Raw genomic sequence first — 21,094 nt, 5'->3', positions numbered from 1 at the left:
CGCGTGACGTAATCTGGGCCGTGACGTAAACACCAGGCCTGGTTCGTTTTTTTCGAGGCTTCACCGTTTATTCGCCGACTGCAATGTCACTAAAACGTTCAGGTTTGTCGAAAGAATCCTCGGGGTCCATCAGAAAGGGGGAGACCTCGCAGAACGACAGAAGCTCACCTCCCTAACGATTTAGCTCCATTTCTTTGTCTACTCGCCGCACACGTCATCGCACAGTCGCTGAACGCCACCGTTAGACCAAGTCGCTCGCCTACAACGCCTTCAAAGCCAAACGTTCGCGTTACAACAACTGCCTCGACCACACCCACGCCAAAATCAGACTGCGAATTCCAATGCAAAAACAAAAAGAAGTGCATCCAACGAAGTTGGGTGTGCGACGGGGAATTCGACTGCAACGACAAGTCGGACGAAGAGGGCTGTGCGACGCGTTCCCCGCCCACGCATCCGGTGAATTGCCGCCCGAATTTGGAATTTCGGTGTCGTCGCGACGGCAAGTGCATACGCAATACGTACGTCTGCGACGGCGACGGCGACTGCAGCGATTGGTCGGACGAGGAGAATTGCTCGCCGACGCCGTGCGGGGGTTTCATGTGCGACAACGGACGCTGTCTTTTCCGTTGGGCCGTTTGCGATTACTATGACGACTGTGGAGACAATTCGGACGAACGCAATTGCACCTGTCCGTCGTATCGATTTCTGTGCGGAAATGGGAAATGCATTGGTGATCACAAACGCTGTGATGGATACGATGACTGCGATAACGATGAAGAGAACTGCCGTAAGTAAAGTAAAGGGAAAAAACTCTCTATACGTGAATTAACTGTATATTCAATGGGCATATAGAAACGTTGCTCATACAGACTAATCTAAATGGCATTGGTTACAGTGAGGGTCTAATCATTGACTGTACTTTAATACGTCACTGTAACCAAAAATTCCAATTAGTTGGATCTTTATTCTTTCTTATACTTAGCGTTGTCAAAGGGAGGAGTCGCTGCCGTTGCTGTGAGCTGCGTGATGATTGGTGTTGTTCTCATTGTCGGCGTTTTGGTTGGTCTATGCATCAGGTCGAAGAACGGTCGCCAGCCCACTCAACCGCATCAGAGCTGGCCAACGGAGGCCATTCCGGCCTATGGGCCTGGTGGAATGCACCCGGCTTCGTTCATGCAGCAGCCGCCGCCCGGTTTTCAAGAGCAACCGCCTCCTTTCGAGGAGGCCCTTCCCGAGAAGAGGCAGCTGAGTCCACCTGACAACCCAAGTGAAAATGGGCAAAGCGACAGTCTCCCAATTGTTCAAATCACTAGTTAAGTGAGAACGATTTTGTACTGGCAAAACAAAGAGGTCTTGGAGTGATTCTCTGTATTTTTTATGTTATAGTGCTTATGTGTGCATGAAATTTGATTTCGTTATGCTGCGCCAATGATCGAATGGTGTATGAGGCCAGAGGTTTTATGATAACGCTACCCTCTAAGTTCCTTGTAAGTACACTTCATTTTTCCTCTCTCTGTGTGACTTATCTGTAGAACAACGAAACTATACGTTTATTGTATGATGCTACGAAGTAAATCTAAAAAGTTTTTTCCCAGTCTAAGGTCTCTGTTGAATGTGATCGTCAAGAGGATCGGCGGCTTGTTCCTGGTACCGATAGCGTCACTTTGGAAGGTACTAGGGACGGGAGTGTGACCTAGAAGGTTCTCGTGAGTTCAGGGAGAAATCATTTAGAGGCCCTGGCATAGATAAGCGTTCGCGTAGTTCTGATGGTTTCTGCTTGAAACGCGTGGAGACAAACCGTTTGTTTGTGTAAAGGGTTTCTGTATCATTTAAGAAATAGCATTAGGATCCCTGTCTTAGTATTGGCTGAAAGGCGTGCTGACGTCAGTACGATATGGCTTGCCATCTAGTCGTTGCTCTCCTCGCCCTTTTCGCTCTCGTCGGGGCTCAGGAACCTCCCCCGGGCTCATTCACTCTTTTCAATGACATTCTGATGGCGTCGTCGGTCGATACGTGCGGCAATCCGCCCGAAGTCTACTTTGATCCGGTGGCCAATGAGAACAGGACGTGCAACGCGACTGATCATCCGCCGTCGGACGCGCTGAACAACGACCAAGCATCGTGGTGGCAGTCTAAAGGAGGCATTCAAGCGGCGTCCTTTTATATAGATTTAAAGCAGGTAGACTTACGTTGTTTTCGCGTCAGTTTACTACTGTCATAGGTGTACGAAGTCTTAAGCGTTCATCTTCGGATGGGAAATTCATACTCGCCTCGCGATTTTGTTTTGGAGAAAAGGATCGAGGACGGATCATACGTTCCGCTTGAATATGTTGTCGACGACCCGTCCACTCGCTGCCTGAGCGTCTTTGGCGTTAATGAAAAAGGAGCATTTGCGTCGAGCGATCCTGCTGATGTTGTCCTTTGCCACGGACCCACGGACACCAGTCCTGTCGCGGGAGGAGACACGGTAAGATCGAAGGAGGAGAGCACCTTTTCTTTTTCCAATTCCTTCGTAGATCAACATCGACTTTGTATTCACTGGTGGTACGTTGCGTCCCGGCACCATTGGCCACGCTAGAGAATTTGTGGTAAGCCAGTGGTTGACGCGAAAACGAGCTTCCTGCACGACGATTTCTTTTGCAGGACTTTCTCAGTACTCGAATGCTTCGCCTTCGATTCATGGGCTTCGCCCCAGACGCAATATCTGTCGTACGTTTATTTAGTTGTGAAATGACACGACTAAGCTTTCTGCTATCTAGGGTGCAGAATTTTTTACAGTTGCTGATTTGAGGATAACGGGACGATGCAGCTGCAACGGCTTCGCTTCGGCGTGCATCGAACCGACCCTTGCCAATCCAGTCTACCAGTGCGATTGCACACCGTCGTCTCGCACGAATGGAGCGAGCTGCGATCGTTGCCAAGCGCTTTTCAACAACGCTAGTTACGTGAGAGCGTTCGACGATCCGTCGTTCGTCTGTCAGGAGTGCGACTGTAGCGAGGAAGCCGATTCGTGCGCCTACGACGCGACGCTCGCTCGCGGCGTCTGCAATTGCACGAACAACACGCACGGCATCGACTGCGGCGATTGCCGCGTCAACGTCGAGCGCAACCCCGTGACGGGCGCGTGCGACGCGTGCAAAGACGGCTTTTTCGGTCTCGATCCCAACAATCCAAACGGCTGCGATCCGTGCGTCTGCGACGACGTCGGCGCAATCAACGACATTTGCCGCAAGGAAGATGGTCAGTGTTCGTGTCAACCAAACATCGTCGGCTTGAGTTGCGATCGGTGCCGTGATGGAACGTTCAATTTCACATCGACGGGATGTCAATGTAAGAGCTCAAAATCGCGGAGAGTCAATAACGAATTTCTCTCTTTTTAGCCTGTCAATGTGCTGATCCGAATGCACAGTGTAATAGCACGACTGGTCAATGCGTCTGTCCTCCGAACGTCGTCGGACTCCGATGCGATGCGTGCGCGCCGAATATCTTTAATTTTAACGCTACGGACGGCTGCCAGCCGTGCAACTGCAACCCAGGCGGATCTATCAATCAGTCGTGCACCGATGACGCGGGACTGTGCTATTGTCATCCAGGCGTTGTCGGCGACAAGTGTGATCAGTGCGATGCCAACTTTTTCAATTTCACTAACGGCATCGGATGCGAACCGTGCGAATGCGACAATCAAGGCTCTGCTAACCTTCAATGCGACGCGACGACGGGAGTTTGTCAGTGTTTGTTGAATGTTGCCGGCGACAAATGCGACGGCGGTTGCGAGCCAGGATTTTTTAATTTTCAACCTTGGCCCGGGTGCGAGCCGTGCAATTGCAACAACGCCGGTTCAGTTGGCATTGAATGCCATCAGACGGTCGGAAATTGCACGTGCCATCCCGGCGTTGCCGGTGCCAAATGCGACGGAGGCTGCGAGGATTTTTTCTTCCAATTCACACCAAATGTTGGCTGTCAACCGTGCGACTGCGAGGGAGCCGATTCGTGCGCCTACGACGCGACGCTCGCTCGCGGCGTCTGCAATTGCACAAACGGATATTCCTGCTTCTGCTACGGTCACAGCGACCTTTGCGTGTACGATGAGCAAAGAGGCTGCGTGTGCGTCGATTGCGAGCACAACACTACCGGCGATCGATGTGAAAAGTGCCTTCCGGACTTTTTCCGCGATCCGGGCAAAGATCCGGACGATCCGACTGTTTGTCTGCGTAGGTGTGGGGGATGAAATTTGCGTGGTGATTTTGCAGCAAAGTAGATATGTTAGACGTAGTGGGAGCAGATTTAATGTGACACATTGGAAATCGTTAAAGGTATTGCCCATGACGTCACGCGTCACGGGTTCGTCTCAGATGAAGAAGTTCTTCTGCACCGCTGGCAAAGGAATTGAGACATTTCTGGCGACGGAAATAACGGATCGACTTGACTGCAGCAATGTGTGAGCATCTCAGATGCAGTTAGCGATCTATTCGCCTAGAAAGGCGGTCTCGTAGGTCGAAGCGAATCGCGGAAAAGTTTTCTTCGCCACTCGAAGCACTCGAGACAGTCTGCTGAAGTTGAAATCGGCCGAACGGCTCTTCGTCCACGTCTTGACGGCGAAACGTGAGTAAATCCCACCCAGCCTAGTCTCCTTTGTTTTTGACGAACCGATTTTAGCTGAAATTCGTCTGGCAAACGTCGTCAACGCTTCGTTCTCGTCCGAAAAAGTCTGGCAGGCGGCACTGGATACGTGGAAGGAAATGCAGGAGGAAGAAACAGAGGAACCTCCCTCGAAGAAACAGAGACAGGAATCGCCGTCTCTGACGTTTCGAGTATCGTGCAAGTGCGCGGGACGCGCGGGGAAAAGGATACAGTCTCAGGCGCGCTGAATACAAAACAGAGACAACCACTTCTGATAGTGTATGTACATAGGTATTAGGTGCTCGACTTGGGGCTCTCATTTCAAGCAAATTTGGTCTGAAAGCCGATCTGAGACGGCCTTCTCTTGAGGTAGAATTTTGAATTGAATTTTTTCTTCCTTGATTTATGGGGGGATTTAGGTGTCGGTTCATTTGAATGATGAGAGTCTTGTCATTGGTCTTCCCGTGTCGAAGTAAGTATCAATAGATCATTGGCTGTTTATTTAATTAAACATTTTTTTCTATTAAAAGAATTCCTCTGTCAAGTCGGTCATACATACGGACTTCAGGATTGAGGTCCACTGTGGCTTGGACCTTAGCAAGATTGGCTGAAATAAAGGTACAGCGTAATGCATCCATAGAGGCATTGACTTCATTTTTTGTACGCTAAGGCTGGAAACATTGTCTTGGATCCGATGTGTGGAACCGCTTCTATCCTCATCGAAGCAGCAATGGAGTGGAAAGTGCGGGAAAAAATGTGGCCAAGGGAGAACAGTCGACATTTGTTTCTGTTTCAGGATGCATTCTATATTGGATCTGACGTCAGCAGTTCTCAGCTGGAGATTGCATCTACCAATGTTCTGTTTGCTGGTACGAGCAATGTTCATCTTCTTCAAACTGATGCTACAGGTTTGTTTATTTCCTCGAATAATTCTGTCGATAGTTTTGGTGTTTAGACTTATCTCTTCTCGGTGCCTCTTCAATTGATAGAGTTATCTGTGACATGCCTTTTGGACTGCAGCACGGTAGCCAGGAGTTGATTAGAGAACTCTATCCAGCCTTCGCACAAGAGTTATGCAAGTGAAAACTAAGTGCCGCATGGCTTGTCTATGGAATTTGCTTTGGTTTTCTTAGGATAATGAGTTTGGATGGACGAGTCGTTCTGCTCAGTTCTTTGGAGAACAAATCATTTCTAATAAAGACTATAGAGAATACAGACACTTTTGTCGTGCACGATACTCATCAGATGAGCTTGGGCGACCTACAAGCGGTTGCTGTGGTGCTAATTCGAAAGTGTAACACTGAATTCGTTTTGTGAAATTCTCTATTTGCGAATTTACCCGCTTTTTCTAGCGCACGGTAGGCTCTCGAGCAGCGAACGAAAATTTTTCCCGTGCACGGCTCTTTTGTCTCAATACGACTCGGATAGCGTCTCCGAGACCATCGATCCTCCGTCTCCTCCATTTTATCACGGGACCGGCGCTGCAACTCCTGCTTTTGCTATTTCGTCTTCGTTTAGGCCTTCACCGAGCTCTGTTGCGTTCGCGAAGCCTCCTCTAGGTCCAAAACCAAAATCGCGGGCTTCTATTCGAGCTCTGAGCGCATTTCGTAGGCGAATCGCGCGAAAATCGCTTGCCTCTGCCTCGCTTGATCAATCCGATCAGAAAAACGTCCGTTGGATCGCAGGCCTCGGCGAGAAATACATCCTGTCTCCAAATACGCGACGGCCAAACGTTCGAGTCATGATTTTTTTATTTCCACGCAGCGATTTTACAGTAGATTCATGCAAAAAAATTAATCTAATATCATTCTTTCGATCGTCCAGTCTTCTTCGTGGATCTCTCGCTTTTTCTTCGTGCTCGTCGTCGAGCTGTTCATTTTTCCTTCTGTCCTCGTCCTTCGATCGTTTTCCTTCATCCAGCGCGCGACCTAAAAAAATCCTCCTTCGATGTCCTGGCCTAAAAAAAAAGAAAAAAATTAGTATCTGTCAAAAAATCGTTGTACGTACCTTTTTGCTGCGTCCGTATTCGCGCTATCCAGGCTACACCGCGCGGAGGTTCGGACGCTTCGTAGCCCAAGGCAGCCACCGCAAAAGCAATGGCCACCCGTTCCAAAAAGTTAGGGCGAGTCGCGGCGTCATCGGCCAGCCCAATCAGTACCCGCCTTGATGTAGAGTCGGCCCCTGATACCGAGTCCCCCGGCGCGGTGGTACCAAACGCTTCGGTATGTCTTCCGCTGAGAAGAACCGGCGCTTGCGAGATGGAGAGCGGTCAACCACTGTTTGTAGGAGTCGACAATAAAGACAGTGCATGCCGGAATCGAAGTCTCCTGGGTCGGATTATCTTTGGTCTAATCGCGCTGTCGGGTGAGAAAAGTGCCGGCAACCAGGCCGCTTGCAACACCCCCTCTGAGCCGTTTCTCACTCGAGCCTAGCGTGAGTCGTGCCCATTAGCGACAATAAGACCGCAGTAATCGCGGATCCCAGTGCGTTGACCGAGGCCGAAGCCCCCCATTGCCCTGCCTACAGGCTCCGGCACGGCGTTATACCGTGGGCTACGCTGAGTCAACTATCCAGACTTGCCTTTTGCCAAAGCTCCCGGGTCGATCCGTCAAGAACGAGACGCAGATTGCTCCGCGACCCATCCACCCTCTGCCGCGACTGAAGGAAATTGGGGGCGCGTGCTCCTTATATACTGTGACCCCGCCCATCGCTCTGATTGGCTTGCTGGTTTCCGCTCTTTGTGCTCATTGGCTCTTTCGAGAGAAGGTGTCAAACGGCAAACCGGTTTCGATTCCGGTCTGATGAAATATTGCATAACGATTTCGGTTAGAGGCGACATATATCGCACCTACATCGAACAAGATGGCGAAGAAAACGTGGCCACGACGAAACGAAATCGCTGTTAGTTACATCTTTCTCTTTCTTTTCTTGCTTTCGCAGCTCATTTTTTGCACGCGCGCAAAAGTTCGTTAGCGCGCTTTCGCTTCGTTCAAGATCCGGCGATACGTCGATTCTACGGCGAAAAACTGCTGAAGGAAGCGCCGTGTACCCGCCGCAACTCTTCGTTCAGCTTTTTCCTCTTCGCCGATGTCCTTAGCGAGCCACACAGGGCAGTTTTCAGTGGCGAAGTCGCCTCATGGAAGACTCCGATCGTTATCGGCGACTATCGCGACTTCAGCTCGTTTTCTAACCTTCTAACGAACAAAGAAAGAACCGAAAAGGGCACTCGGGCAGGATTGCTGCCGTTAGAACCCACTTGGCCATGCGAAACGCGTATTTTGTCACTCCAAGGGTAAGAGGGTCCGCCATATTTGAATTCCTTTCTCGCGAGGCTCATTTTCTACACTAGGTGTCTTTTTCCAGCGTTCCGTGGTCTTCTCTGCTACTGCCAGAGGCCAAATTAATTTATTCGGACTATTCAATTCCTGAGAGAGCGATTCCCAGATTTAATTTGTCAATTTTCTTCATGAATGGAAGCTCGATTTTCGTCCCTCCAATATTCTCTTCGACGACGAAGGGAAGTGAAAATTGTCGATTTTGATTGGTTGTCTGTGGATGATCAGCTATCCCGAGCATTTGAATGGAAAAATTGTTTGCCCTTTTTCGTGGGGGAAAGTCTTATCTGACAGTGACGATCATTTTTTTTCTTTGCTTCGATCAAATCTCCGCTGAGATAAAAGAGAAATGGAACTAAGTACTGCAGTGCGTCTTTAATAAAAATATTTTCTCATACATATCGCCTACGTGTACTCTCAATATTTTCTAGTCCGGAAGTCCGGGTTTTTTCTTCTAACACCAGCGAACGTCGTGATTGGTCGCAGTGAGTCAGGTGGAAAGTCTGTTCGTCATTCTCGGCCAAAAACTCGTCGAAAGCGGACGCACGCCTCGCGGCGTGCCGCTCCAGCCCACGGCGGCCACGAATCGTTCATCTTCGCGCTCAGGGCGGCCGAGAAGAGAAGCATACCGCCTCGCGGCGGGCTTCCGAAGCCAAGAAACATGGGCGGGGACTCCGAAGACAGCGGTAAAGAACGATAAAGAGCCAATTTTTCGAACAATTCAACTCACCACGGTCTTTTTTCGCAGGAATCCCGCAGTCCTTTGCGAAGGATTGCGCCCTATCGCGAAGACGGGCGCCACGTGGCCCGCGTGCTGGTAAGCGATCGCTTCACGCTCGTCCATCGCGAATCCGGGTATCCAATCGAACTACGCTTTCTAGATCGCGCGTACGACGCGCGATAGCACGCTTTCACTCATTGGGAGCGATGGACTGGCGCCTCCGCTCGCCGGTGAGTAGCGCCCCCCTTTTTCTCCGTCGCGCCACTTCCGTTCACATCCGCGCGCTCGTTTTCTAGAAAAGCGACGACGCTCCGCTTTCGTTTCGAGACGAAGGAGAACGGATCGACGCCATCGCAGCTGCGAAAGACGTAAGCGACGCGTCGAATTTCATTCCGATCGATTTTCTCACGCCTCCATTTTAGACAGCGTGCACGCGACGTCAGAGAACCGACGTCAGAGCGCGCACCCACGTGAAGGGTATAATAATTATTGTAATCGGTTGTCACGTGTTTGATTTATTGATTTAGATATGACGTCTTTATTGTGACGTCACCTGTTGATTAGGGGAGGAGAATAGCAAAGGTTCTCCCGCCTAAGACAATGGGATAAAGTTGGGGGAGAAGGATAGTCAGAGATCCTTCCACCAGATGAAGAGAAGACCCAACAGGTTTGCACCGCATTCCAAAGGGTCCCTCCATACAGGTGTAGGCGTGCACCTAAGGGGTCGTCTCTCTGCTGCGTGCATAGCGAGTGAATTGCTTGTTTTGCCATTGCTTCAGCTCCCGGGTCTAGTACATGGTCACTAGGGCACGCATCTTAGAGGGGGAGGGCTCGCGAGTGTGGGGCAATGGCATCACAGCATGAAGCTCACCCTTTTTATTTTCAAAAAAAATAATACAGTACTAAAATTCTTCCCGGGGTCTTGTTTATGCACGTGGCAGAGAGCGTAGTGGGACAACAAAAATCATGCATCATCATCATCATCATCATATAAAAATGTGTGTGCATTCGTGCTTCGCCATGCAAACTACGCTAGCGGTTGCGATGCATTAGGGCTTAGGGCGGCTGCCAGTAGGTAGGGCGGTGTCCGATGTGTAGCTTAGGCTTGTAGCTCCCCTCATCACAAAACGTGCTTAGCTGGCGGCCGCCGGTTAGACCATTTCAATGGATTTGTGAGGTAATTTAGGTGTATTAGAATATAGGATATATTTTAGGTCAATGGATTAGTGAGGTAATTTAGGTGACTTTGTATCAAAAATTTCTCTAATCGGATTTTTAGGCGTAGTTTAGGTTTCCATTTAGTGTAGGGTTTTTTAGGTCAATGGATATCTGAGGTAATTTAGGTTGAATAAAATTAGCTAATGAGTCTTTATCTCATCCGTCTTTTAGGTGTAGTGTACTCTAGGTTTTTAATTAATAGCTTAGGGTTTTTAGGTCAATGGATAGCTGAGGTAATCTAGGTTTTTAATTAAATTTAAATTCTCTGTGCTATCTAACTCGTAATTTTAGGCTGCGTGTGTTTGTTTGTTTGTATTTGTAGGATAGCAACAGCGAAGACGGCGTTGTGTGTGGCTAAGTATCTACTACTAGTGTTTGTAGTCCGGCAGCAAGCAGATTACAGGTACTAGTGTATTGCCATTCTCTAATTCAATATCATTTATGCTTGATCTTTTAGCGTGATGGTAAAAAGAACTTCATCTGCAGACGATAAGGGGAGGAGAATAGCAAAGGTTCTCCCGCCGAAGACAATGGGATAAAGTTGGGGAGAAGGATAGTCAGAGATCCTTCCACCAGATGAAGAGAAGACTTGACAGGTTCGCACCGCATTCCAAAGGGTCCCTCCATCCAGGTGTAGGCGTGCACCTAAGGGGTCGGCTCTCTGCTGCGTGCATAGCGAGTGAATTGCTTGTTTTGCTATTGCTTCAGCTCCCGGGTCTAGTACATGTCACTAGGGCACGCATCATAGAGGGGGAGGGCTCGCGAGTGTGGGGCAATGGCATCACAGCATGAAGCTCACCCTTTTTATTTTCAAAAAAATATTACTAAAAATGCTTCCCGGGGTCTTGTTTATGCACGTGGCAGAGAGCGTAGTGGGACAACAAAAATCATGCATCATCATCATCATCATATAAAAATGTGTGTGCATTCGTGCTTCGCCATGCAAACTACGCTAGCGGTTGCGATGCATTAGGGCTTAGGGCGGCCGCCAGTAGGTAGGGCGGTGTCCGATGTGTAGATAGGCTTGTAGCTCCCCACATCACAAACGTGCTTAGCTGGCGGCCGCCGGTTAGACCATTTCAATGGATTTGCGAGGTAATTTAGGTTTATTAGCATATAGGATATATTTTAGGTCAATGGATTGTGAGGTAATTTAGGTGACTCTGTATAAAAAATCGTCTTTTTAGGTGTAGTTCAGGTTTCCTTTAGTGTGGGGTTTTTTAGGTCAATGGATATCTGAGGTAATTTAGGTTGATTAAAATTCGCCAATAAATCTATTATCTTATTTGTCTTTTAGGCGTAGTTTAGGTTTTACTTAGTAGTTTGGTAGGGTTTTTTACTTTTTAGGTCAATGGATAGTTGAGGTAATCTAGGTTTTTAATATTTATAATTTCTCTGTACTATATCTAACTTGAAATTTTAGGCTACATGCATTGTCTTTTTTGTTTGTAGGAGAGCAACAGCAATGGCAGCATTGAAGTATCTGCCACCAGTGTTCGTATGGCTATAAGCGACCGAGGTAAGGCGCATTGCTTTCTGCAGTTATTGCATATTGATGTCTGTCAATTTTTAGTTTTCTCTGGAGATGTCTGCTGAAGAGACCCGCAAGCAGCACGAAGAAAAAATGCATGTTTCTCTGATTTTTATAGTTTTTTTTTGCGCGCGCGCAGGATAGACAGATGGACCATGGATGGACCGTCGCGCTAAGTGCGAGGTGACCTGTGCGCGCGTGCATGGCGTATCGCGGCCAGGGATATCCTGTCGCGGCTGCGGGAATCAGGGCCGGCGTTGCTCCCGCAGGAGCAAGTGGTCTCTGGAAGCGTTGCAACGCGATCCGAGTCCTCGCGTATGATGTGAACTCAGCGTGGTAGAGGCTTCGCGTTCAATGAGGTCTTCCGCCGCGCTTCATCCTGGCAGGCTGGCGGTGGAGAATACGTCTGCAGGACGTTTGGCGACGATTGGGCGGCGGACTTGAAGCAGTGCAACACTTCGAGAGCGACAACTTTTTTTCTTTATGCGTCGTTCGGACAAGGACTAAATCCCACGTCTACGTAAACGACAAAACATCAATTCGGGGGATTTGCGAGTCAGTTCTACAATTTCAGTGACGGCAAGGAACAGCTATTTCGCCTCAAATTTGTGTTCCGTCACCGCTGTTTCGAATTGTTTAAGGAGTTTAGCCTCCTTGTAGGCCTTTTTCAGAACGGCTAGAGTGCCTGCGCTGCCCTCTCGATTTAGCCATTTGCAGAGCATTTCAATGCACTGCTCTTTGACATCGCCGAAATGTTGCTTTTCTATTGCTCCTATTTCCGCTTGCCCAAATCCTCCTAATTTCCGAGCTATGGCCTTCCAGTCCATTTGAGATTGGTCAGCCAGATCGTAGAGAAAGTCTTCAGTAGCTTGCTTAGCTAGGACAGTGTCTGCAGATCGTTTCCCACCGTCAGGTTCATCTCCTCCTTTTCCTTTGGTTTCTAAAGGCGAAAAGCGTCTGATGAGTTCATTGGCTCGTATTCGTAAGAGTGTATATATTCGCACCTTTATCTAAAGACTGTAGTCGCTCAGCGAGATGCTTCTGCTCCGAAACCCGCAAAGCTTCGATAATCTTATCTAAATCGTCGTCGGGACCTCTCAGCAAGTAATCAGTAATGAGTGTTCTAATCTTCTGGGCCGTCGTGTGCCTTTGACCAGACAATTCGTCGAGCTCTTCCTTCGAAATTACTCTTCCTTGAAAGAGGTGTCCAAGAAAGGCATCGCTAATGCGTAGCGTTTGGCTCAAATGCGTGTAATCGTCGCGCAGAATGTCGAGCCGACGGGAACTGTCCTTCGCCATGTTAGACTAGGATCGATTGAAATTGAAAGTTTATTTTTGTCCTATGACCTAATGCACGTGATCCGTCTCGCTCTCTGGCCGAGCCACGAATTTGTTAAGCACACGCAGATCGATAACTCAGTCGCATTTATTTGGCTAACTTCAATTCCGGCCAGATCAATTCTGCTGATTCGTAGGTCCTGTAAGTCCCTTAGCAGGTCAATCTGTTGTCTACAGTACAAAGGAAATTTTAGCTACCGTATTCTTCTAGATGCGATGAGGTCTGCGCTATATGACGTTTGGAGAAAGAATAGGTGCTGTCAGCCACATGTATGCATGTTGGTAATGACAAGAAAAAATCAGCTTAGGGATTTTCATCAGCGGGTACAGTAGTAGCAAGGACAGCAAATTCTCGTCAGAATATTTTTTCCTCCACCGCCGTTTCGAATTGCGTAATTTGCTGGGCCTCTTTATAGGCCGTTTTCAGAACGGCTAGAGTGCCTTTGCTGTCCGTTCTATTTCGCCATCTGCAGAGCATTTCGATGCACTGCTCTTTAACGTCGCTGAAATGTTTCTTTTCTATTGCTCCCATTTCCGCTTGCTTAAATCCCAATTCCCGAGCTATGTCTTTCCAGTCGTTTTGAGAATGCTTAGCGAGATTGTAGAGAAATTTTTCAGTGGCTTGCTTAGCTGGAACAGCGTCTGCGGGTCGTTCACCACCGTCAGGTTCGTCTCCTCCTTCTCCTTCTCCTTCTCCTTCTCCTCCTCGAGGCTCCTTCTCCGAAACCTGCAGAGCTTTTGCGGATCGTTTCGTACCGTCAGGTTTGTCTTTAGTCTCTAAAAAAGTTTATATGCTTATTATCACAATCATGGAGCGATTCGCACTTTTATCTGAAGACTTGACTCGCTTAGCGGGAGGCTCCTTCTTTGAAACCCGCGGAGTTTTCGCGGATCGTTTTCTACCGTCAGATTTGTCTGCTCCTCCTTTAGTCTCTAAAGGCGAAATATATGCTCATAATCACAATCACAAGGCAATAATAGTTTTAATAAGCGATTCGCACTTTTATCTGAAGACGTTAGTCGCCCTGAAACCCGCAGCGCTTCTGTCCCACCAGCAGGTTCCGAGTCGTCTCCTCCTCCTCCTCCGCCTCCTCCGTTAGTTTCTAAAGGCGAACAGCGTCTTTATATGCTCATCATCATCATCACGAATTATAAATATAGTAAAGTGATTCGCACTTTTATCTAAGGACTCTAGTCGCTTAGCGAGATGCTTCTGCTCGGAAACCCGCAGAGCTTTGATAATTTTATCTAAATCGTCGTCGGGGCTTCTCAGCAAGTAATCCATAACGAGCAGTTCAATCTTTTCGGCCGTCGTGTGCTTTCGGCCGGACAATTCCTCGTGCTCGTCACTCGAAATTACTCTCTCTTGAAACAGGTATCCCAGAAAGGCTTTGCTAACGCGTAAATTTTGGCTCAAATACGCGTAATCGTCGCGTAAAACGTCGAGTCGACGGGGTCTGTCGTTCGCCATGTCAACGCCCTTGGAGCTTGGATTTGAAAGTGAAAGTGTATTTTTGGCCTATGACCTCATGCATGTGATCTCGAATACACGAATTTTAGGGCATAGAAACGACAAAACGGGACTCCGTTAGTCTGCAGAAGTTCTCTAAGTGCTGTCTCTATCTACCTTGCAATATTTTGGCTAGGTGTCCTTGCGATGTTTCGTCAAGGGCTTGGCAGAATTTGTCGAACGAGCCCGGCGGGCGTTTCCTGAGAACTTTGAAGAGTTCTGTTGCTTGGTCGCTTTCTATTCCGACCAGATCGATTCTTGCGCGCTGATCCATGTCTATGAGTTCGTAAGATACGAGTTGATCGAGGAGGGCGCCTTTAACGAAGATGCCCTCTGTGACGGTAGCAGTATTTGGCACGAGATGAGTCTTCCACTTTGGATCTACTGCCATCATTAGAGAGAGACTTCTGACTTGACTTCTGTTTTATCCTGGCTAACGTTTGTTCTAATTGAATTATGGCATTGTATTATAAGCCAGGCGAGCTAAATGAAAGTACCAGACGTGAGCATCTATAAGGAGGCACTCCAGGCGTAGTGCTTTAGATTTTCATCGCGGAAAACGTTCTCTCGCATTCATAGGGGACTTCGACGTAATTAGATTACCAAAGAACGTCTACAAATAAAGCGAGTGTTGAGTTTTGACTCATATTATATACAACTGTTCTAAGACTCACTTAGAGTGTCTAAAAGATCCGCCTTTCTATCGAAAGACCTTATAGTCGCTCAGCGAGATGCCGGTTATGTAATGCACGTGATTTGTCTTGCTCTAAGCTACGAATTTGTTGAACGCGCGCAGCAGATCAATTCTGCCGTGTCAATGAGTCCATTACGCCGGTCTGTTGTCTACAAAAAATGTTAGCTAATTTTATCTGTATTACGACATTTGGCAAAGAATCGGTTCTAAAAGTGGAGATGCCAGGTCCTGTCAGCCACATATACGTAAGGAAAGAAAACATCAAACTCTAAGGGATGTGCGTCAGTTCTACATTTCCAGCGATTAGTGGCAAGGAACAGCAAATTCCCGTCAAAATTCATGTTCCTTCACCGCCGTTTCGAATTGTCTAATGAGTTTGGCCTTCTGGTAGGCCTCTTTCAGAACGGCTAGAGTGCCTGCGCTGCCCTCTCGATTTAGCCATTTGCAGAGCATATCAATGCACTGCTCTTTGACCTCGTCGGGATGTTTCTTTTCTATTGCTCCTATTTCCGTTTGCAGAAATCCTAATCTCCGAGCTATGGCCTTCCAGTCCATTTGAGATTGGTCAGCCAGATCGTAGAGAAAGCCTTCAGTGGCTTGCTTAGCTAGGACCGTGTCTGCGAATCGTTTTCCGCCATCAGGTTCATCTTCTTCTCGTGGACTAGTGGGCGGCGGCCTTGGCGGCGGCGGCGCCGCAGCTCCTAAAGAAATTAAAAGCGCCTTTAATTATTAATCACAGCGTCTGATGAGTTTATATGCTCATAATCACACAAGGCTACAGTTCTACTGTACAAGCGATCCGCACTTTTTTCTAAAGACTGTAGTCTCTCGGCGAGATGCTCCTGCTCCGAAACGCGCAGAGCTTCGATAATTTTATCTAAATCGTCGTCGGGGCCTCTCAGCAAGTAATCCGTAACGAGTATTTTGATATTCTTGGCCGTCGATCGTGTGCCTATTGCTGGACAATTCCTCGATCGTACTCGTCCTCCGAAATTACTCTCTCTTAATTAGAGGTATCCCAGAAAGGTATTGCTAGCCTAACGCGTAACGTTCGGCTCAAATGCGTGCATGTAATCATCACGTAGAACGTCGAGTCGACGGGGACCGTCGTTCGCCATGTCAACGCCCCTTCGAGCTAGGATTCGAAACTGAAAGTGTATTTTTGGCCTATGACCTCATGCATGGGATCTCGAATACACGAATTTAGGGCATGAAAACGACAAAACGCGACTCCGTTAGTCTGCAGAAGTTCTCTTAGTGCTATCTCTATCTACCTCGCAATATTTTGGCTAAGTGCCCTTGCGATGTTTCGTCAAGGGCTCGGCAGAATTTGTCGAACGAGCCCGGTGGACATCTGATGAGAACGTCGAAGAGTTTTGTGGCTTTGTCGCTTTCTATTCCGGCCAGATCAATTCTTGCGCGCTGGTTCATGTCTATGAGTCCGTAAGATATGAGTAGATCGAGGAAGGTGCCGGTAACGAAGATGCTCTCGGTGACGGTAGATAGATTTGGCAAGAGATGAGTCTTCCATTTCGGATCTGCCATCGATTACAGAGACGTTGGCTGTGGCTTCTGCTTGACTCCTGTCTTATCCTGGCTAACGCTTGTCATTATTGCATTGTATTATAAGCCAGGCAAGCTAAATGAGAGTACCAAACATGAGGAGGCTCTCCGGGCGTCGTGCTTTAGGTTTTCATTGTGGAAAACGTTTTCTCGCATTCATAATGCCAGACTAGGGGACTTCGATGTAATTAGATTACCAGAGACGGCAGGGAAACTTCATGGACTTTCCCTTTGCAATAGGAAAACGAGATCGTTACTACGAGAGAGAGCCAGTATCCAGGAAAACGCGTCACGGTTATGAGCAACCCGTCTCTAGCCTTTGTTTGCGCTATTCTGCTCGCCATCACTGGCGCCATTGAGCACTACATCTCTAGCGACATTCATTTGAGACTGGAGCGGCATGAATATGATTCTCCGCTTTTGAAGTCTATACTTGAAATGGGAACTACAGCAGCATGGTACGGAACGGTCGCCCACGGCTGCTTGGCTGCGGGAATGTTTTTCTGCTGCTGTTGCTTGGGACAAAGTCTTTCCGTTCTGATCACTCTTGTCGATTCTATTGCGACTGTTGGCGTGTTCTATGAGTGCATGATTGAGGGAGAAATGCTCTACGCTCTGGCCGCACTGTTTTTTGGCATTGTATCAACAGTGGGGGCGTTGATTCACTCTATTGAAGCAGCAGAAGCTTTGATGAACCTTAAGAGAGCAGACAGACAATTTTGCGATCCATTTTTTATTATTGTATGATCTTTGTCCGGTATAACTGCCTCCAAGTTCTGTCTAGTTTGTCCTTGCCTGTTTTTGCTAACGCACTCCTATTTGCCGTTTCATACAAGCCTTCCTGTTCACGTAGACGGCATATGATTGTGTATTCATTTTACTTCACCTGTTTTGTTTACAACGCTAAGGAAGTAATTAATCTGATAATACGTACGGGAACCATTTATTTCAAGTTGGGGACTCTTTTTTATGGCCAAGAGCTCCTTTCATCCCGCTAGCCTCTTTCTAACCATCTTCGTGAGCGCATCGCAATACTACATGTCTGTACACATCAATTCGAGGCTTGATCGCGACGAATATTACCGTGGTGATCCCTCTGTTCGGTCTGATCTCAACGAAGGGAGCGAAGCAGCCTTTTTTGGCGCGGTTTTTCACGTGGTCGTGTTTGTGATAGGCTGGTGTTGTTCGGAAGATATTCCGCCTTGGGTGATAGAGGTCTTCCTCTTTCTTGTAGATAGTGCTGTGTGGTACAACTGCTCAATCGAGGGTGAAACAGCGTACAAATGTTGCGGATTTTTTTCATGGCTGACATCCGTTTTCCAGTTTGTGTACTATCTGTGTGAAGCACCGTGATCTGTGTGAAGCACCGTGATCTGTGCGCCACGTTCAGACCTTAAAAAATCTTCCTTCTGTTGTGGCTATACAGTATACCTGTTTTAACACAGCGTTTCTCCTACCCATGCAGGGCCGTTCTTTTGTAGCTACTGTCACAGAGAGCCTTTTCACTTAGATTGAACGCTTCTGCGAATTCGATCTTTATATGCCATGAAAAGGTTCGCCGTATTACCAAAGACGAGCATTTGAATAAGGGCAACTCCCATGTCGTGCATGCTTTCTCATTTAATTAACAAGGGGACTTGGAAGCAATTAGAATATCTGACGACGTGGCAGGGAAATTTTCTTTTGTAATCCGAACTCTCCCTACCCAATAAAGGAAGATCGTTGCTACGAGAGCCAGTGTCCAGGAAAACGCGTCCCCGTCATGAGCGCCCGCCTTGCCTTTCTTAGCGCAGTCCTCCTCGCCGTCACTGGTGTTATTGAGCACTACATCGCTGGCGACATCGATTCGAGACTGGCGCGCAAAGAGTACCTATCTCATCTGAAGTCTGTTCTCGAAGAAGGAGCTAAATGGGCCTTCGGTGGAACGGTTGCCCACGCATGCATGTGTGCGGGAATGTGCCTTTGCTGCTGTTGTAAAAGACACGAGGATGCGAGAGCCGTTTCTGCTATAGTGACTTGGGTCAACTTTGCTGTGACTTGTGTCGTATCCTATAAGTGCATGATTGACGGTCATATACTGAAAGCGCTGGGAGGATTGCTTTCGGGCAGTTTGTCCTCTCTGCTTTCATGTTGCCACTGTGCGGATGACAATAGGCAAATGTTTTGATGTACAGTAACATTTTTGATCCATTGTGTTGAGCTATCTCGAATAAAACTGAAAGTGAAAGTCAATCTGCTTGCTCCTTTCTGCTTGTCCTCAGACCGCGTTGACACGTTCTCCAACCTAGGGTGTAGCGCATTTTCTCTATCATTGCTCCTAAATCGTTCGTTAATGAATTAGTAAGCCTCGTTAGTGGCGTCTAATGTCGCCTATAGAGAGCGTTTGTGAGCGGCTCTCGTACGTGTGTCGCGTGCCATTTTCCCCAATTTCGTGGGCGCGTACGTGGGCCATCGTTCCTTTACGCGGGGGGATTGAAGCGGGTTTCGTAGTTAGCATCGTTCACTTACAGGCGTTTTGCTGCAACACTGCTTTATCTCAAGCTTGCAAAGACCGTTGATCTGCAGGCGTTTGTGCAAAAATTAAGGTTCGGCTCATCGTGTTGCTTTAGCAACGTTATTAGATTATACACGCATCATGATGGTGCAATGCTCTGCGGACTTTCCCCTTACACGTTTTCCTGCAGTATATTTTCCCGGCGAGTTGTTATCAGAGCACCAGTACAGCACAACACATCGCAGCAGCAGGTCATGACTTCACAGTCTCCTCCTTCGTGTTGGTACGCCTTTGCAGCTTTGATCTGTCTCGCCGCCATATTTACGATCGAGTTCCTGGCATCGAAAGACCTCTATTCAGTTGAAAGTTCGCCCGACGAGTATGAATCCGATTTTGAGAAGTACGCATCATGGATCATTTTTGGTTGCGCAATCGTTCACGTTGTCGTAACGTTTTTGACCTGTACGCTTGGATCGCGTTGTGACCCGTGCTGTCAAACGTGCTGCGGCTGGTTTTCAATTCTATTGATCGGAGTCAATGTCCTATCAACTATCGTGTTCTTTTTTGAATGCATGGTCAAAGGAGGTTCAGATGAGTGGTACACGTGGGTTGGACTGCTAGCTGGAGTACTGTCTGCCTTGGTGTCAGGCCTTCATAGCTGGAAAATGTCTCGCGTCAGGAAATCTTATTACAAGGAAGATTGCGAGTGCTACTGTTAGGGAGGGTGAACAAAATCATGCCGTAAACAATTTGGTGGTTTTTTTTCGATGTGCGAGTGGGTGTTTGTACATTTAATTTACCCGTATCTTTTTCTACATCTATCTGTACACATTCGGGTGTTTATCGTACGCGTCCGGGGCTTCTCGCTTGCAGAAAAAGAAGCGAATGAGTGATATCCAGCTTCTGCAGCTAGGAAAGCCATCTCCTCGCTCCAAATCAGCCGCTACAACAAGCAGGGCACGCGTCGGCTTGGCTCAGACCCATTTTCGCGACGAAGAAGCGTTCCCCGCTTCGCGAAGCGGACAAGGCTCAAGGTACGATGCTCTTCCTCGCGTTATAATGCACCGAGAACGTTTCTTGATGCATTTATTCCTCTTCGCTGCTTCGTACGTAGTCGCCTGAACCTGGCGCTTTGTCGCGTAACCTCTTCTGGGGGCTCCCAGACTCTAACCTTCGAGATAGCGTCTACAGACGCAATATTTATCGAATGCCATGTGCTTACTTCGAAAAAACGGCTCTATTTGATCGAAACGAGCCCGAACGACCCTCGCCCCGCCTCCAAATTTCGAGCTCCGTTTCTTCTCCAAATTCGTGAGCTAGCAAAGATCTGACAGCGCTAAGTGTCTAAGGCGACCAGTATCTATCGTTTGAAACCCTTAGAAAGTCGATTCGCGATCGAGCCATTTTAGAGAAAGCGTGAACTATAACACGGTTTTTGAGCGATTTGGCTCGCCTCTTCGATTCCTAATTTTGGCTAATTTGGCATTTTGTAGATCGCGTGCCCGGAAGTGCTCTACAGGAAGTTGATTGTTCTCAACGCAACCAAAGGTTAACATACAAAATAATCAGCAGCATATATTTAATTACTTTTGGTCTTGAGGCTTTCTTCTCTCCTCAACTCTCATCTCATATCATCTCATTGGATGAAGAAGAAGCTGACGAAGAGGTTGACCGCGGTCCCAACGTCCTCGGCACGACGGGTCGGTATCAACAGCCTGACCGCGGAGATTTGCGACTTCCTCATAGTCGCTCTCTCCTAAACTGCCTGTATAGCCTCCTCTGGATATGAGGCAATAACGTCTAAACTGCCACGTCTCCTGGGCACGAGCCGAAAAACTGCCCAACTTCATGGCGTGTATCTTCTAATAGAGGCTGCTATATTTCATTGGCAGTCTCTGCAGGAGAATGACGCCTACAGAAAACGTGCCTGCATGCGTCGACAGAGTACGCAAGCAGGCACACATACCTGTGGGGACTGCAGTCTCAGTCTCACCCGTGCCTCGCCTGCTCCTGTATGGGGCGGGTGGGGCACACCGGGAGGGGGAGGGAGGGGAGAGAATACGCAGAAAC

The 21,094-nt window shown here is 48.1% G+C and overlaps 4 protein-coding genes and 2 long non-coding RNA genes across 10 annotated transcripts; 4 read left to right on the top strand and 2 right to left on the bottom strand.

Annotated features, from left to right (window-relative positions):
* The first annotated feature begins 7 nt into the window (after positions 1-7).
* Positions 8-4,288, top strand: LOC136191542 (laminin-like protein epi-1). Of its 3 annotated transcripts, none has more exons than XM_065979895.1 (10): positions 8-102; positions 185-787; positions 983-1,317; positions 1,387-1,487; positions 1,596-2,179; positions 2,222-2,467; positions 2,517-2,588; positions 2,644-2,709; positions 2,760-3,330; positions 3,381-4,288. In XM_065979895.1, exons 5-10 carry the CDS (start codon positions 1,895-1,897, stop codon positions 4,226-4,228), a joined length of 2,088 nt encoding a protein of 695 aa, XP_065835967.1. In that variant the 5' UTR covers positions 8-102; positions 185-787; positions 983-1,317; positions 1,387-1,487; positions 1,596-1,894; the 3' UTR covers positions 4,229-4,288. The 3 variants fall into 3 exon arrangements, with proteins under 3 accessions (XP_065835967.1, XP_065835966.1, XP_065835965.1); XM_065979894.1 differs by having other exon boundaries at positions 983-1,487; positions 1,596-1,671; positions 1,861-2,179; XM_065979893.1 differs by having other exon boundaries at positions 983-1,487.
* Positions 4,289-4,338: 50 nt separating this feature from the next.
* Positions 4,339-5,984, top strand: LOC136191547 (THUMP domain-containing protein 2-like). The gene is made up of 10 exons (XM_065979904.1): positions 4,339-4,438; positions 4,494-4,602; positions 4,657-4,859; positions 4,912-4,989; positions 5,040-5,092; positions 5,151-5,238; positions 5,291-5,362; positions 5,417-5,528; positions 5,576-5,699; positions 5,754-5,984. The coding sequence occupies exons 3-10, from the start codon at positions 4,740-4,742 to the stop codon at positions 5,935-5,937; spliced, it is 831 nt and encodes a 276-aa protein (XP_065835976.1). The 5' UTR covers positions 4,339-4,438; positions 4,494-4,602; positions 4,657-4,739; the 3' UTR covers positions 5,938-5,984.
* Positions 5,985-7,612: 1,628 nt separating this feature from the next.
* Positions 7,613-12,836, top strand: LOC136191150 (uncharacterized). The gene is made up of 10 exons (XR_010670774.1): positions 7,613-7,912; positions 7,970-8,322; positions 8,387-8,641; positions 8,704-8,772; positions 8,837-8,906; positions 8,973-9,044; positions 9,099-9,153; positions 9,204-10,297; positions 10,352-11,413; positions 11,468-12,836. It is a non-coding gene; the product is annotated as an uncharacterized lncRNA (long non-coding RNA).
* On the bottom strand, positions 11,564-12,766 carry LOC136191149 (uncharacterized). The gene is made up of 2 exons (XM_065979447.1): positions 12,430-12,766; positions 11,564-12,365 (listed from the first exon to the last, which is right to left on the bottom strand). The coding sequence occupies exons 1-2, from the start codon at positions 12,722-12,724 to the stop codon at positions 12,016-12,018; spliced, it is 645 nt and encodes a 214-aa protein (XP_065835519.1). The 5' UTR covers positions 12,725-12,766; the 3' UTR covers positions 11,564-12,015.
* A 182-nt stretch (positions 12,837-13,018) lies between the features above and the next one.
* On the bottom strand, positions 13,019-14,787 carry LOC136190979 (uncharacterized). 3 transcript variants are annotated; one of them, XM_065979267.1, is made up of 5 exons: positions 14,771-14,787; positions 14,391-14,718; positions 13,765-13,866; positions 13,589-13,696; positions 13,019-13,540 (listed from the first exon to the last, which is right to left on the bottom strand). In XM_065979267.1, exons 2-5 carry the CDS (start codon positions 14,665-14,667, stop codon positions 13,119-13,121), a joined length of 909 nt encoding a protein of 302 aa, XP_065835339.1. In that variant the 5' UTR covers positions 14,668-14,718; positions 14,771-14,787; the 3' UTR covers positions 13,019-13,118. The 3 variants fall into 3 exon arrangements, with proteins under 3 accessions (XP_065835339.1, XP_065835341.1, XP_065835338.1); XM_065979269.1 differs by lacking the exon at positions 14,771-14,787 and having other exon boundaries at positions 14,391-14,735; XM_065979266.1 differs by lacking the exons at positions 14,391-14,718; positions 14,771-14,787 and adding an exon at positions 13,940-14,382.
* Positions 14,788-19,941: 5,154 nt separating this feature from the next.
* Positions 19,942-21,060, top strand: LOC136191183 (uncharacterized). The gene is made up of 3 exons (XR_010670790.1): positions 19,942-20,058; positions 20,518-20,572; positions 20,625-21,060. It is a non-coding gene; the product is annotated as an uncharacterized lncRNA (long non-coding RNA).
* Positions 21,061-21,094: the final 34 nt, after the last annotated feature.

Source organism: Oscarella lobularis, chromosome 9 (assembly GCF_947507565.1).
Source record: "Oscarella lobularis chromosome 9, ooOscLobu1.1, whole genome shotgun sequence".
Lineage (NCBI taxonomy): Eukaryota > Metazoa > Porifera > Homoscleromorpha > Homosclerophorida > Oscarellidae > Oscarella > Oscarella lobularis.
Note: the sequence above shows the minus strand (reverse complement) of the source record. Positions and strands in the feature narration are given on the sequence as shown.